Below are 13,331 nucleotides of genomic sequence, written 5' to 3'. Positions count from 1 at the left end.
TTGAGATCCTTTGTTTATAATGAATATGCCTTCTCCAACGTCGATATCAGATGTTTAATTCAATACACTCTTAAATACTTACGAGATAACTCATTGAAACACCATGTAATACTTCTTTAACACATTTATGCTCTTTGAAACACATGAAATACTTCTTTTACATCTTTATCACCACTTACAACAATTATTCACACTTTTTGAGATTACCTCTCAGCTCTAAAGCTTCAAACGAACTAATTTTATAAAACGCCATTTATGCCGACCCAATGTCACGTTTCTTTTTTTCATTCATTCCACCGAAAAATGCAAAGTGTATGCCATTGGTCTGAATCGAAAACAACCCACCAATAACAGCCTCTTTGAAATTTAATCCAATGAGATTATTCCTAAATCTTAATGCAGTTGTAAAAAGTATGTGATTTGACTAAAACGATTGTACGGGAGCGGTGTGCAGGCTCGACCGTACCAAAGGGGAGATCTCCCACCGAGCGGTTGGTTGTGCTCGGTAGCGCCAGCTGGGCCGACGGTTATGTCTTGAAACTTCTATATATAGTCCAGATTGCAGAAAACTCCGTTAGTGCGATTACTATCGGCGGTACATTTGTTCGGGACTACGTCATCGGTTGAACAGCGCCATCTAGTTTCTATTTGTGGTAACCGCCACATCACTCCCCTCCGAGACGAACGCGTAGTGTGAAGCAGTGAAGAGAGGTGGCGTTGTAGCGTGAAGGCGTGTGAAGGGCAATGGCTGCTAACCATCCAGAGAAGCGGTGGACCAGGACGCTTGTAGCTGGTGATGGAGTGCAGGGCCATTGTGCCCCGAGGCTGTGCTACATCCGTCTTACAGGCCTCGATGAGATTGCTGTTGCTGTAGACTTGGAGTTGGAGGAGACGTCGGGCTTGCGGTGTGTGATCCAAAGGTGTTGCGGTGTATGCGATCACCCTTGATCACGTTATGTGCGCAGTGTGGTGGTGTGCGGTTGGTCTCCGATGACTTCGGCTGTTGTAGTGTGCGACCACTCTTGATTTCGTCGGTTGTTGAGATGTGCGACCATTCTTGATCACGTCGGTGTCACCAATGTACGGGAGCGGTGTGCAGGCTCGACCGTACCAAAGGGGAGATCTCCCACCGAGCGGTTGGTTGTGCTCGGTAGCGCCAGCTGGGCCGACGGTTATGTCTTGAAACTTCTATATATAGTCCAGATTGCAGAAAACTCCGTTAGTGCGATTACTATCGGCGGTACATTTGTTCGGGACTACGTCATCGGTTGAACAGCGCCATCTTCCTCTTCTCACACGATAAATTATTATTTGAAAATCATGACATGTTACAGAAATCAAATTGACCGCATCGATATATCTCTTGGCGGCAAATCGGCTAGTGGTGGGTCGAGAGGACGGCTCCATCGTGATCGTGAACGCGACGCATACAGTCCAGTTACAGCTGCTGCATGGAAACCATCAACAGTTGGATGGTGAGTTGGCCTGCTAGAGAATTGGGTATTTAACTCCAATTTTTTTAATACACACAATCTTAATACTTAAGATCACAAATACTTAACGTATTAGTTAAGTATTTGTGATCTTTTTGTCTTCATGCTTTGTTTTTTGTTGTGTTTTTTTGTTTTGTTTATGTACGTTTGTCTGGTGTTGTTCTGTTTTGTACTGTGCGCTATGGTCCCAAATAAAAGGTTTTTATTTTTTATTTTTATTTTTTTAATACTTTACAGTGGACCCCCGGTGATCCGGCCCCTGTCTAATCCGGCACCCTCTTTAATCCGACATGACAATCTTTGCTAATGCATGATTGAACAAGTTATAACTTGTACGCACCAACACTTGTGCTCGACGCGTAGGGTTTTGATTCTGATTGCTTAGTTTGAATTTGAAGTTTTTTTTTTTTTTTTTAAGATTATTAGCCATGTTAAATGACTAATATTCCCCTTTCCTCTCCAATTAAGCGTCAGGCTTGTGCTAGGAGTAGGTATGACAATAGTGCAACGGGCGGGGTTTGAACCATCGACCTTTCGGTTTTCAGTCCACGTCCAGTTTGAAGTGGAGGCAAACACAATAGATCGGAGACGGTCGCAGTGATTCAGGGATAGTAAGGACCTGTATAGCCCCAAAGAAGAAAGAAGAAGAAGAAGATAGGGGGTCTTAGGCAGCACTCTATAATCCGACAAATTAGATAGTCCGACACTGCCCTGCAAAAAGTTTGTCGGATTACCGAGGGTCCACTGTATTATAACTAGGATAAAAATAATGACGTAAAACAGATTTGCAATTTTTTTTAAAATCAACAGAAGGAAGTTTCTGTGGTGGTCCCATGAAAAATTCTGGATCCAACTCCAGGATCCTGCATCCTTTTCCTTTTCTGAAATCCTACCATTTCAAAACAGGATGTAACGCTTTTTGGTGCCCCATAATTCTTTATTGCAAAAAATACACGTCAAGTGGTGTTACAATATTATACTGATTCAGTATCAATATACTGATTCAGTATCAATATACTGATTCATTATCAATATACTGATTCAGTATCAATATACTGATTCAGTATCAATATACTGATTCAGTATCAATATACTGATTCAGTATCAATATACTTGGCAATCCAAGTATGGGGTGATATTTCCTTCTTGTGGTTGTTTCAGATTTGCCGTTACACCAGCTTCTATTGGGTCACAACGGCAGAGTCAACTGTCTTCTATACCCACATCATGTTCACCACAGGTAAAAAATATTATACAACATTTTCGAAAGTGCAATGAACTAAAAGCTTAATCCATCATCATGATCAATCCATCGCCGGCTCACTACAGAGCACGGGTCTCCTCTCAGAGTGAGAAAGGTTTTGTCATAGACTACCACGCTGGCCATGTGTGGATTGGTAGACTTCACACACCTTTGAGATCATTAAAGAGAACTCTCAGGCCTGCAGGTTCCCTCACGATGTTTTCCTTCACCGTTGAAACAAGTGATATTTAATTACTTAAAACGCACATAACTCCGAAAAGTTAGAGGTGCGTGCCCGGGATCGAACCCCTGACCTCCGACTATAAGATGGACGTCCTAACCATTAGGCTGGTGGTGCGTATTGCTTGCTTGGTGACTGGCTTTTCCCGCAAGTTTAGCAGTGGGAGGGCAGGTGGTGCATATTGTGCATACCAAGAATGTGTACTGTACGGCAATACGTATTTATAACCATTTACCGTCGCACAGCTATGGAATGAACCTCAGATCTTTTAGAAGTTATTTGTTTAATTTTCTACTAAATAAAACTTATTATAGTGTTAATGATTTTTTTCATGACAAATTTTAAATAATGCATGCATAGAAATAGACATTTGAATTATTAAAAACATTTAAATGATGAGTGATGACATAACAATATTAATGAAATTAGATAATTTATGAAGATAATTTAGAAATAATTTTGCACGCCATGCTTGGCAGGATATGTAACTGATTACCTAACTTTTAAGACCCCATGTAAATAATTTACATGTACCTACCATATCTGAGCAAAATAAATAAATGATTATGATTATGATTATTATTCTAGTTTGAAGCTAGAAAATGGACTGAATATTTGTTGTCCCCAGATACGACAAATCACACCTGGTGTCTGGGGGTATAGATTTCGCAGTGTGCCTGTGGGACTTATTCAGTGGCTCGCTGCTGCACCGCTTCTGCGTCCACGCGGGGGAAATCACGCAGCTTATAGTTCCCCCACTCAACTGTAGTGTAAGTACAAATATTTTGATGACGAAAAAGGTTCACATAATAATGAGGATTCTTCAAGACAAGCGCGCTCCATCTTAGGCTGCATCATCACTTGCCACCAGGTCTGATTGCAGCCAAGCGCTAGTCTTTAAAGCCTCAATAGCTCAAGAGGTTGAATTTTCAAAAATCCTTTCTTAGCGAATGCCTACGTCATAATAGCATAATAAAAAATATTATTTGTGATCAAATTGGAGACCATTAATCGTGGATATTTTGTTAGTTATATTTTGTTAAGTAGGTATATCTATATTTTTCTTTAAATTTAAATTCCCTTACATATTTAACTATCTTATTTTTACCTACTGTTAATCTGTCAAGTTACTCTGTACGTTATTAAGTCTGTCTGTTATTAAGTTAATCTATACTTTAATCTGTTAGTCTGTAAGTTAGTGCATGTTAGTTTATAAGCAAAGTTTCACCTGTAATTGACGACCATACTGTTTATTGTATCTATTTAAATGTGCGGTCTTTTATGTATGGAAGTTGTCGGTGATAAATAAATAAATAAAAAAAAAAAAATAGCTGCATGCCAAATTTCAGCTTGATCCGTCCAGTAGTTTGAGCTGTGCGTTTATAGATCAGTCAGTCAGTCAATCCTTTTATATATTTAGATTTTCTTTCTTTATTTCAGCCTCGAATCCAGAAATGCGTTTGCTCCGTCGCCTCCGATCACAGCGTCACATTGTTGAGTAAGAAAATTGATGATAAATGTATTTCATGCTTTTCCGGTGTCAGTTTTCCCCTCCAATTTAAATAGGGGTATTGGTTGAACTATGTCGGTTACTCTAGTTCTCCTACGGATCTCATTTCCGATTTGATCACGTAGAGAAACTCCAAGCATAGCTCTCTCTATCCCCCTCTGAGTGATTCATAAAATATTCTTTGTGCACTTTTCATTACATATGTTTTAGTTTTATGTTATTGGTACATGACTAAATAATTCAGAGCCTTACTAGCTCAACGGTTAAGCTCAGCGGACTGAATTCCGAAAGATCGGCGGTTCGATCCTCACTCGTTGCACTATTGTCGTACCTACTCCTAGCATAAGCTTCTCGCTTAGTTGGAGGGGAAAGGGGAATATCAGTTATGGTTATCATGACAATTTTTTTTAAACTCTTAGCTCTTAACTTTATTCTCATAAGTCCCGCAAGTTGCTATTGCGCTGGAACCATGACTCATTAACATCGAAATTACGACATTTTGGCGTCATTTGCCGTATATTTAAGTAAAAATATACCATCAGCTCGAAACTTCAGTCTAGTGCTGACGTCACTAAAATGACGGCCACGGGCATTGGCAATTTGCGGGACTTATAACAAAATTCTTTTTTACTAGGTCTGGCGGAAAGAAAATGTGTCACTCTGGCCTCCCGCCACCTATTCCCAGTGGTGACCATCAAATGGCGACCACTCGACGACTTCATGGTGGTAGGCTGTAGCGATGGCACTGTTTATGTGTGGCAGATGGAAACTGGCCATTTGGACAGAGTTTTACATGGTGAGTAATTCTGGAAGTCTATTGATGATATAGGTCTCTTGTAGGGAGTTCCACACGCCACGGTCTTGCGCCGCCGCCATCCAGCGGCTTCATGACGTCTGTCCATCTACTGGAGGGCATCCAACGCTACGCTTTCCGGTGCGAGGTCACCACTCTAGCACCTTGGGACCTCAGTCTATTGGTTTTTCGAACTATGGGCACCCATTGCCACTTCTGCTTTGCAACCCTATGTCAGTTACTCTGATTTTCCTACGGATCGCCTCTTGACTGATTAGATCACCTAGAGAAACTATCGCCTGCTGAGTGACTCTGAGCTTTTTTTATGAGTGCAGAAAGAAATAAAAACGTTATTTTTTTTAAATTGCGCAACATTTTACCTACCTAAGGAATTGGTTATTCCGGCGCCTCTAACATTTGAGCATTGAAGCCAAAAGGCCTCAATCAGAAAAAAAAATGAAAATTCCTCTTGTTCCTCAGGTATGATAGCGGAAGAAGTTCTCGCGGCATGTGATGAGACTTTAGAGAATGAGTTAGGAGGTGCCATGACCTCCGGCACAGATCTTCAGGGGTTGGCCAATCCTGCTTTGCATTTCTTCAGGTTTGTATATTTGACTACAGTGCGACACGGCTCTTTTGGCACTTGAATGACATTGACAGGGGGGCGCTGTTGGAAAACAAAGGCTTAGACTATTCAAACAAGAACATAGGGGAAACTTGACGGCAACATTCGTTCCGATTTTCGTCATGCGCCAAAAGAAATTTGTCGCACTGTAGCTGTTAAGGCGATGAATGAATGATTTATTTTCAACGGGGATCAACATGCAAAATTGATCTCAGAGGGCGCCACAAGATGTCCGCCCAATGCATGCTGTCATCTTTAAAGTTTCTTAGGAAGTTTCATACAAGGAGGTTTTTTTTATTCATTATAGGCGCACGCTTAACCACGATCACACCTGATGGGAAGTGATGATGTGGCCTAAGATGGGACGCGTTTGCCTAGAAGGTTCCTGTTCCTGAAGGTTTGCCTTAGTTTTAAAGATACCCGGATCATAATTGGCAGGAAACACTGATCTAGGAAGACAATTACATGACATGACATGTTTTACATGTAATTTTTTTTAAAGTATGGCGTTTGACAGCTCAGTATAGCCGGTTCTACAGATTTTAATGTGTAAAACGGGTACATACCACGATTAATTTTTGTTTTTATTTGTCGATATTTCAACCCAATTGCACGGGTCGTGGTCACGACGGGATATGTCGTTAAACCACGAAATAAGCTTCAAATCATTGGTTCTACAGATGATATTATCTCCTGCGCTCCGCCTCTGGAAGGTGGGAAAGTCATTTGTGGGAATGAGTGTAATATTTTATAATAAAATTCCACAAGCAATTTTAGACTTGCCTTTACACAAGTTTAAAAAATGTGTTAAAAGTATGCTCCTAAAAAAAGCATATTATACAGTCGCAGACTATGTAAACGATAAAAAAGCTTGGATTTGACTCGCTCCAGCAATGCACGGGGCTGCAATGGCTTGTATAGTACGGTATAATAACATTGTAAATTGAAAAATTAAAAAGAGCAACCGCCGAGTTTCTTGCTGGTTCTTCTCGGTAGGAACGGCATTCCGAACCAGTGGTAAATTAAAACTACCTGACTATTCATAAGCACTTGTAGAAAGTTTACATGAATAAAAAAACATTCTGTTCTATTCTATTCTATTCTATGGCTGGTTCGCTTATGCGCCACCTGTCATGACAAATTGGCAGTGCGGAACCCCATTGCATGGCCGTAGCCAGAATTTGGTTTCAGTGCCTACTTCTCTCTAAGAGATTTAATAGCTCTTAATTTTTTCTAACCAGGGGCTTACGTCATCGCAATCTGAACGCGATGCGCGCGGCCACGCAACGCGGTCTGGCCGCGTTGCAGGCGGCTGACCGCAGCGGGAACGCCGGGCCGCTCGCCGAGCCTGCTCGAGCGCGCCGGGCTCCGCTCACCATACAGGGATTCCGCTCCAACCCGGCGGGTGAGTGTCCATCACCATTATTGTGAACTTATACATAACCGGTATAATAACATTGTAAATTGATAACTTAAAAAGAGCAACCGCCGAGTTTCTTGCTGGTTCTTCTCGGTAGGAACGGCATTCCGAACCAGTGGTAAATTAAACTACCCGGCGATTCAAAAGCACTTGTAAAAGTTAACTTGAATAAAAATATTTTCTATTCTATTCTATTCTATATTCTATTCTATTCTGTTCTATTCTGTTCTGTTCTGTTCTATTCTGTTATGTTCTGTTCTGTTCCGTTTCGTTCCGTTCTGTTCTGTTCTGTTCTGTTCTATTCTATTCTATACATGACCACTGCTAGAAAGAAAGAAAGAAAAGACTGGTTATTCCGGCGCTTCTTCCACCTAGACATAAACCCAACGTGATTCAAGCAAAGAAGCGCTGGAACAAACTGTCATGTGTGGCACAACACGAAAAAGGGTTCTAGACATACCAGGCTGGAAATATTGTACATCAACCTTTAGAAAGAGATAGCGGTTTTGTAGAGCGTTGTCTTTGTCGTTGAGACCGACAAAACGTCACATAGGTATGCACGACATAGACAACGCTCTACAAATCCGAAATATCATTCTAAAGGTTGATGTACAATATTTGTTGCCGGCTACTGTACGTCTCTTGTAGGGACTTCCACGCCCTCACTGACGCTAGAGGTCAACGAACGCTGCGTAGATAGATGTCGCATCGTAGGTGGGGCATTGACCCCGAGTTTTGCACGCTATATATTGCGGGTTTGAAGAATACTAAATCGCTAAAACTACAAGTATAAGGCAATTGGTTATTGGTATTGGATTGTGTTTACATTGGATGACGTTTTGTCAACAGATCCAGAGAGTCACATCCTGTTCTTCGACATCGAAGGCTTGATCGTGGAACTGCTCAGTGAGGAGTATTCAGCCATGAGCCCAGCCAGTCTTGAGGTTAGTAATTAATGAACTCTACCACCGGTTCGGAAAGTAACTTCTACCGAAAAGAACCGGCAAGAAACTCAGTAACTCTTTTTAGGGCTCCGTACCTCAAAACGAAAAAAGGAACCCTTCTAGGATCACTTCGTTTTCTGTCTGTCTGTCTGTCTGTCAAGAAACCTACAGGGTACTTCCCGTTGACCTAGAATCATGAAATTTGGCAGGTAGGTAGGGTCTTATAGCAGACATTAGGGGAAAAATCTGAAAACCGTGAATTTGTGATCACATCACAAAAAAAGTGTTTTGAACAAATGATTAGTATTTTCAACTTTTAAAGTAAGATTACTATACCAAATGGGGTATCATATATCCCACTTGGTATTTATTTAGTTTTTGATTTATCGTCCAAAATGATGAAAAAATACAACTGTAGCACGGAACCCTCGATGCGCGAGCTTGACTCGCACCTGTCCGGTTTCTTAATTTTTTATAATAAAAAAAATACGATTTGTTTGATAACATCGTTGAAATGTGTGGTTGGATAAATTTTGTTTTAATTTCTTAGGCGGCCGGTCTAATAACAAGCGAGTATATGAAGGTGGCAGCCCTCACCCAGTCTGCCAGTCCTGATGCTGCTAAGCGGATATCCGGTAATACTATAGTTCTTAAAGTGAAATGATTTCCATTTAAAATATAATGAAGAGCCTCAATAGCTCAACCGGTAAAGGAGTGGACTGAAAACCGAAAGGTCGACGGTTCAAACCCTGCCCGTTGCACTATTGTCGTACCTACTCCTAGCACAAGCTTGACGCTTAGTTGGAGAGGGAAGGGGAATATTAGTCATTTAACGTGGCTAATGTTCTTAGAAAAAAAAAATGCTCCCGGCTGTACAGTACGCGGCAGAAAGTAATGTACATCGACCTTTAGAAGGAGATAGCAGATTTGTAGAGCACTATCTCTGTCGTTGAGACCGACAAAACGTCATATATAGGTACTAGCTTCTGCCCGCGGCTTCGCCCGCGTGGCCTACAGGAAACAAATGGCATTTTTTTTTCAGAAACAAACATTATAACATCAGGTCGCGCACTCTGAACAGCACCGAATAACACATATAACCTTCCAACCGTTTCTTAGCTGCCACCTAACCTCAAGAAAAAACTTTTTTTTTTAAATTCAGATACAAGTTAGCCATTGACTGCAATCTCACCTGATGGTAAGTGACGATGCAGTCTAAGGTGGGAGCGGGCTAACCTGGAAGGAGTACGACAGTTTTTATTAAACCCATACACCTTAGGTTTCTACACGGCATCGTACCGGAACGCTAAATCGCTTGGCGGCACGCCTTTGCCGGTAGGGTGGTAACTAGCCACGGCCGAGGCCTCCCACCAGACCAGACCAGAAATTTAGAAATTATAAAATTCAAAATCCCTGCCAGGAATCGAACCCGGGACCTGCCACTAATAAGACCACAGCGCTTACCACTGCGCCAGGGTGGTCGTCAAACTTCTTACCTTCCAAATTTCAAGTTAATAATATCAATAATTAAAACGTTCCCATGCAAACTTTCATCCCCTATTTTACCACCCTTATGGGCGAATTTTCCAAAAATCTTGAAACACGTATTTCTTCATTTGTGACCGAAAACCCAAATACCAATTTTCATGCAAATAACTTGAAAATTGACGGTCTTTCATACAAACTTCCATCCCCCATTTAACCCACTTAGAGGTGGAATTTCGTAAAATCCTTTCTTAGTGGATACCTACTGTTTACAAAGAATAGACCCTCCAAATTTCATGTCTTTAGAACCAGCGGTTTAGGCTGTGCGTTGATATATATGTCAGTCAGTCAGTCAGGACTTTGAATTTTATATATATAGATGAGTGACAGAGACAACGCTCTACAAAGCCGAAATGTAATTCAATCAACCAGTATTTTGTAGTAATGATAACATTTTCGCACATGCTTACCGAATCGGATAGACTTCTTCGGCCGTGTGAAAGACAAGGCCGGAGATATGGAACGGCTTTTGAAGGAAAAGGACAAACATGGTTAGTATCCTTATTAATTTTAAATACATATTTCGAAAATTGCGGTACGCAAGGATTCGAACCTACGTCTTCTGGGTTCGCGCCCGACGCCTTGACCACTAGACCACGATTCGCTTGCTGCCAGTGACGAAATTTGTGATATGTATGTTCACTCAGTACTGAAGCGACTGTTAATGCCATCTAGCAGCGACACTTTGCAGTTATCGGAACTACTTTCAAAGGCCCATGTTTGAACGAGCCTTTTGTCTCTGGAAATCTAGGTCTAGCAAAAGCATCAAGGAGTTGAAGTGATCTTGGTTTCTCTTGGTATAGGTATCTTGGCGAAGATGAAGGAAGGAGCCGAAACCATGCAGACCAAGTTGCAGGCAAAAGCTGAACAAATCAAGGCTCACTTGGAACCTAAAGGTAAGTCCTAGATCTAAGTTTAATAATACAGATCTTAATCTGTTTATAACTATTGGATATCCGGCGCGAGCTACTATACTAAACCAGTGGTTGAAAAGTTTATAAAAAAACCAGCATCTTTCATCAGCATCAGCAGCATCTATGCATCTTTTTCAGCCCGCACATTAAAGCGCCTGAAAGCCGCCATTTTGTATTTAAATATACAAATCGTATACGTTTTCGTACTCGTCTTTTTTTTATTTTTTTATTTGTTTTTTGCAATCAACGGCGATATATACAATATAATTTTACATAATAACAGACTGAAAATAAGGCCAAATAGGATTTCAATTTTTTACAGATTACTTAAATAGATATTAAATATATATTTATAACAGTACGTTTGATAATTTAAACAAGCTTTACAATAATATAATAATATGAAAATATAAAAGTCAATTAACTAGTAAAAATACCTAGTAGGTGATTCACAACATATGTATGTGTGTGTGTATGTGTGAGTGTATGTGTGTCTGTGTGTGTGTGGGTGTGTGTTTGTGTGCGGGAGAGAGAGTATGCGTGAGTGCGTGCTTGTGGGTTATGATATTATGGGGATTTATGTACTATTATAGATACTAGTATAATTATTATCAGTTACATATTATTATTTTTCCGATGCAGTTTAATTATTTCCTTTTTAATTGCATTTTGGACAGGTGAAAAAGGTCTATATATATAAAATTCAAAGTCCTGACTGACTGATCTAACAACGCACAGCGCAAACTGCTGGACAGATTAGGCTGAAATTTTACATGCAAATAGCTATTATGACGTAGGCGTCCGCTAAGAAAGGATTTTTGAAACCCTTAAGGGGGTTTGAAATTTGTGTAGACCACGCGGGCGAAGTCACGAGTATAAGCTAGTTAAATATTAATCACAACGCGCAGAGGCTTATCGATAGTTGTACCTTTTATAATAACTTAACTGCAATATTAACTTGATTAGAGCACAATAAATGCTATTGCAACCACTCAATCAAAATGGCGACCTAAACACAAGAAGCATTTAATAGTCGTTAAATCTCGAGTCCGACGAGACTCGCTTAAAAACCATTTACTGTTTCGGATTGACTATGCTGCGTAGGCCCTCTGGCCGCGCGGTTCTTTGAGCCCTAGGGCTCAAAAAAGTAATTTGAGAGGTCGCGGGGCGTCCACCTAAGGACGCCTCCTGTGAGGCTCAGACCACGGCTTAGGATGACGTTGGGATGGGTGGATTTGTTGGACTACTGGTTAGTCCGTACGCCCCCGAGGCCGTGGCGTGAGTCCACGTCCGGGTGACGTTAGAAATCGCGGGCCTCGTCTTCGCCGGCGAAGACGCTGTAATAAGGTTGAATTGTGTAGCCCTACGAGACAGGGAGCATTGTCGGTCATGATTTGATCGTCGGGATCGTTAAGGACGTGCTTAGGGCGTCTTTTATCGGGGGGGGGACTAACAACCACCCGCATTTATACAATCGATTCAAGATGGCTTCCCCGCAACAAATCACGTGACTTCCGTTTCAAAAGGCGGCAACTATAAATCCAATAACATTTTTTAAAGCCCTTTAATTAGATAATCCACTCGAGGGTCTTTAAGAAAAAAAAATTAGAAAAAAACTGGTCAAGTGCGAGTCAGGCTCGCGTAACGAGGGTTCCGTACTACAGTCGTATTTATTCGACATTTTGCACGATAATTCAAAAACTATGATGCATAAAAATAGACAAAAATCTGTTTTAGAATGCACAGGTGAAGACTTTTCATATGATACCCCACTTGATATAGTTAGCTTACTTCGAAAATTGAAAATACTAATTATTAGTTTATGACCACCATTTATTTATTTTTGTGTAATGTAACCACAAATTAACTGTTTTCAGATTTTTCCCCACATGTCTGCTATAAGACCTACCTACCTGTCAAATTCATGATTCTAGGTCAACAGGAAGTATCCTGTAGGTTTCTTGACAGACAGACAGACAACAAAGTGATCCTATAAGGGTTCCTTTTTTCCTTTTGAGGTACAGAACCCTAAAAATACGGCGTCTAGTCACGATTCACGAACGACATACCAACTTGATGTATGGACGGCAATATATCTTTTACTAAACATATAGTTTTTATGTCATAGTGTACAAGTAAACAAGTAAACTAACAATAAGTGCTTAATTATCCAAGCGGGAGTTTGTATATTTAGCTCCCAAGGTGATCTACATTCATAAATAATTCGTTCAATTGATATCTGTAAACATACGGACTGAAGCATGTCGAGCGTGTTTTGTTCGTTTATATACACGGCTGCCTAAAAAAAGTAGTGTAATGTTTTCAAGGTCATTATGTTCCATTCATCATCCGACCGATATATCAAACCGATAGACGTCCATAGCTGGACATAGGTCTCTTGTAGGGACTTCCACACGCCACGGTCTTGCGCTGAATCCAGCGGCTCCCTGCGACTCGTCTGATGTCGTCCGTCCAAATAGTGGTGGTTTCATTATTCCACCATAACTTCTAAATGCTTGAACAGATTTCGATGTGTGGGGTGCTGTTAGAATTTTTACATCATCCCGAGCGACACTGGCTATAAATTTGAAAAAAAAAATACA

At 40.8% G+C, this 13,331-nt stretch overlaps 1 protein-coding gene and 1 long non-coding RNA gene across 5 annotated transcripts in view; one reads left to right on the top strand and one right to left on the bottom strand.

Annotated features, from left to right (window-relative positions):
* Window positions 1–13,331, top strand: part of Rbcn-3B (WD repeat-containing protein Rbcn-3B) — a 170,873-nt gene that overhangs the window by 16,144 nt on the left and 141,398 nt on the right. For 2 of the 4 annotated variants that reach the window (XM_069507850.1, XM_069507849.1), the window contains 11 exons: window positions 1,335–1,475; window positions 2,655–2,733; window positions 3,606–3,747; window positions 4,418–4,475; window positions 5,122–5,283; window positions 5,761–5,881; window positions 7,147–7,310; window positions 8,175–8,269; window positions 8,820–8,904; window positions 10,237–10,305; window positions 10,618–10,710. In XM_069507850.1, coding sequence (XP_069363951.1) covers window positions 1,335–1,475; window positions 2,655–2,733; window positions 3,606–3,747; window positions 4,418–4,475; window positions 5,122–5,283; window positions 5,761–5,881; window positions 7,147–7,310; window positions 8,175–8,269; window positions 8,820–8,904; window positions 10,237–10,305; window positions 10,618–10,710 — 1,209 coding nt within the window. The remainder of the gene's footprint in view (window positions 1–1,334; window positions 1,476–2,654; window positions 2,734–3,605; window positions 3,748–4,417; window positions 4,476–5,121; window positions 5,284–5,760; window positions 5,882–7,146; window positions 7,311–8,174; window positions 8,270–8,819; window positions 8,905–10,236; window positions 10,306–10,617; window positions 10,711–13,331) is intronic. The other 2 variants (XM_069507852.1, XM_069507851.1) reach the window with 1 other exon arrangement.
* Window positions 1–13,331, bottom strand: part of LOC138404311 (uncharacterized) — a 132,195-nt gene that overhangs the window by 106,697 nt on the left and 12,167 nt on the right. The gene's annotated exons all lie outside the window — the stretch shown is intronic.

The sequence above is a fragment of the Maniola hyperantus genome, chromosome 27 (assembly GCF_902806685.2).
Source record: "Maniola hyperantus chromosome 27, iAphHyp1.2, whole genome shotgun sequence".
Taxonomy (NCBI): domain Eukaryota; kingdom Metazoa; phylum Arthropoda; class Insecta; order Lepidoptera; family Nymphalidae; genus Maniola; species Maniola hyperantus.
Note: the sequence above shows the minus strand (reverse complement) of the source record. Positions and strands in the feature narration are given on the sequence as shown.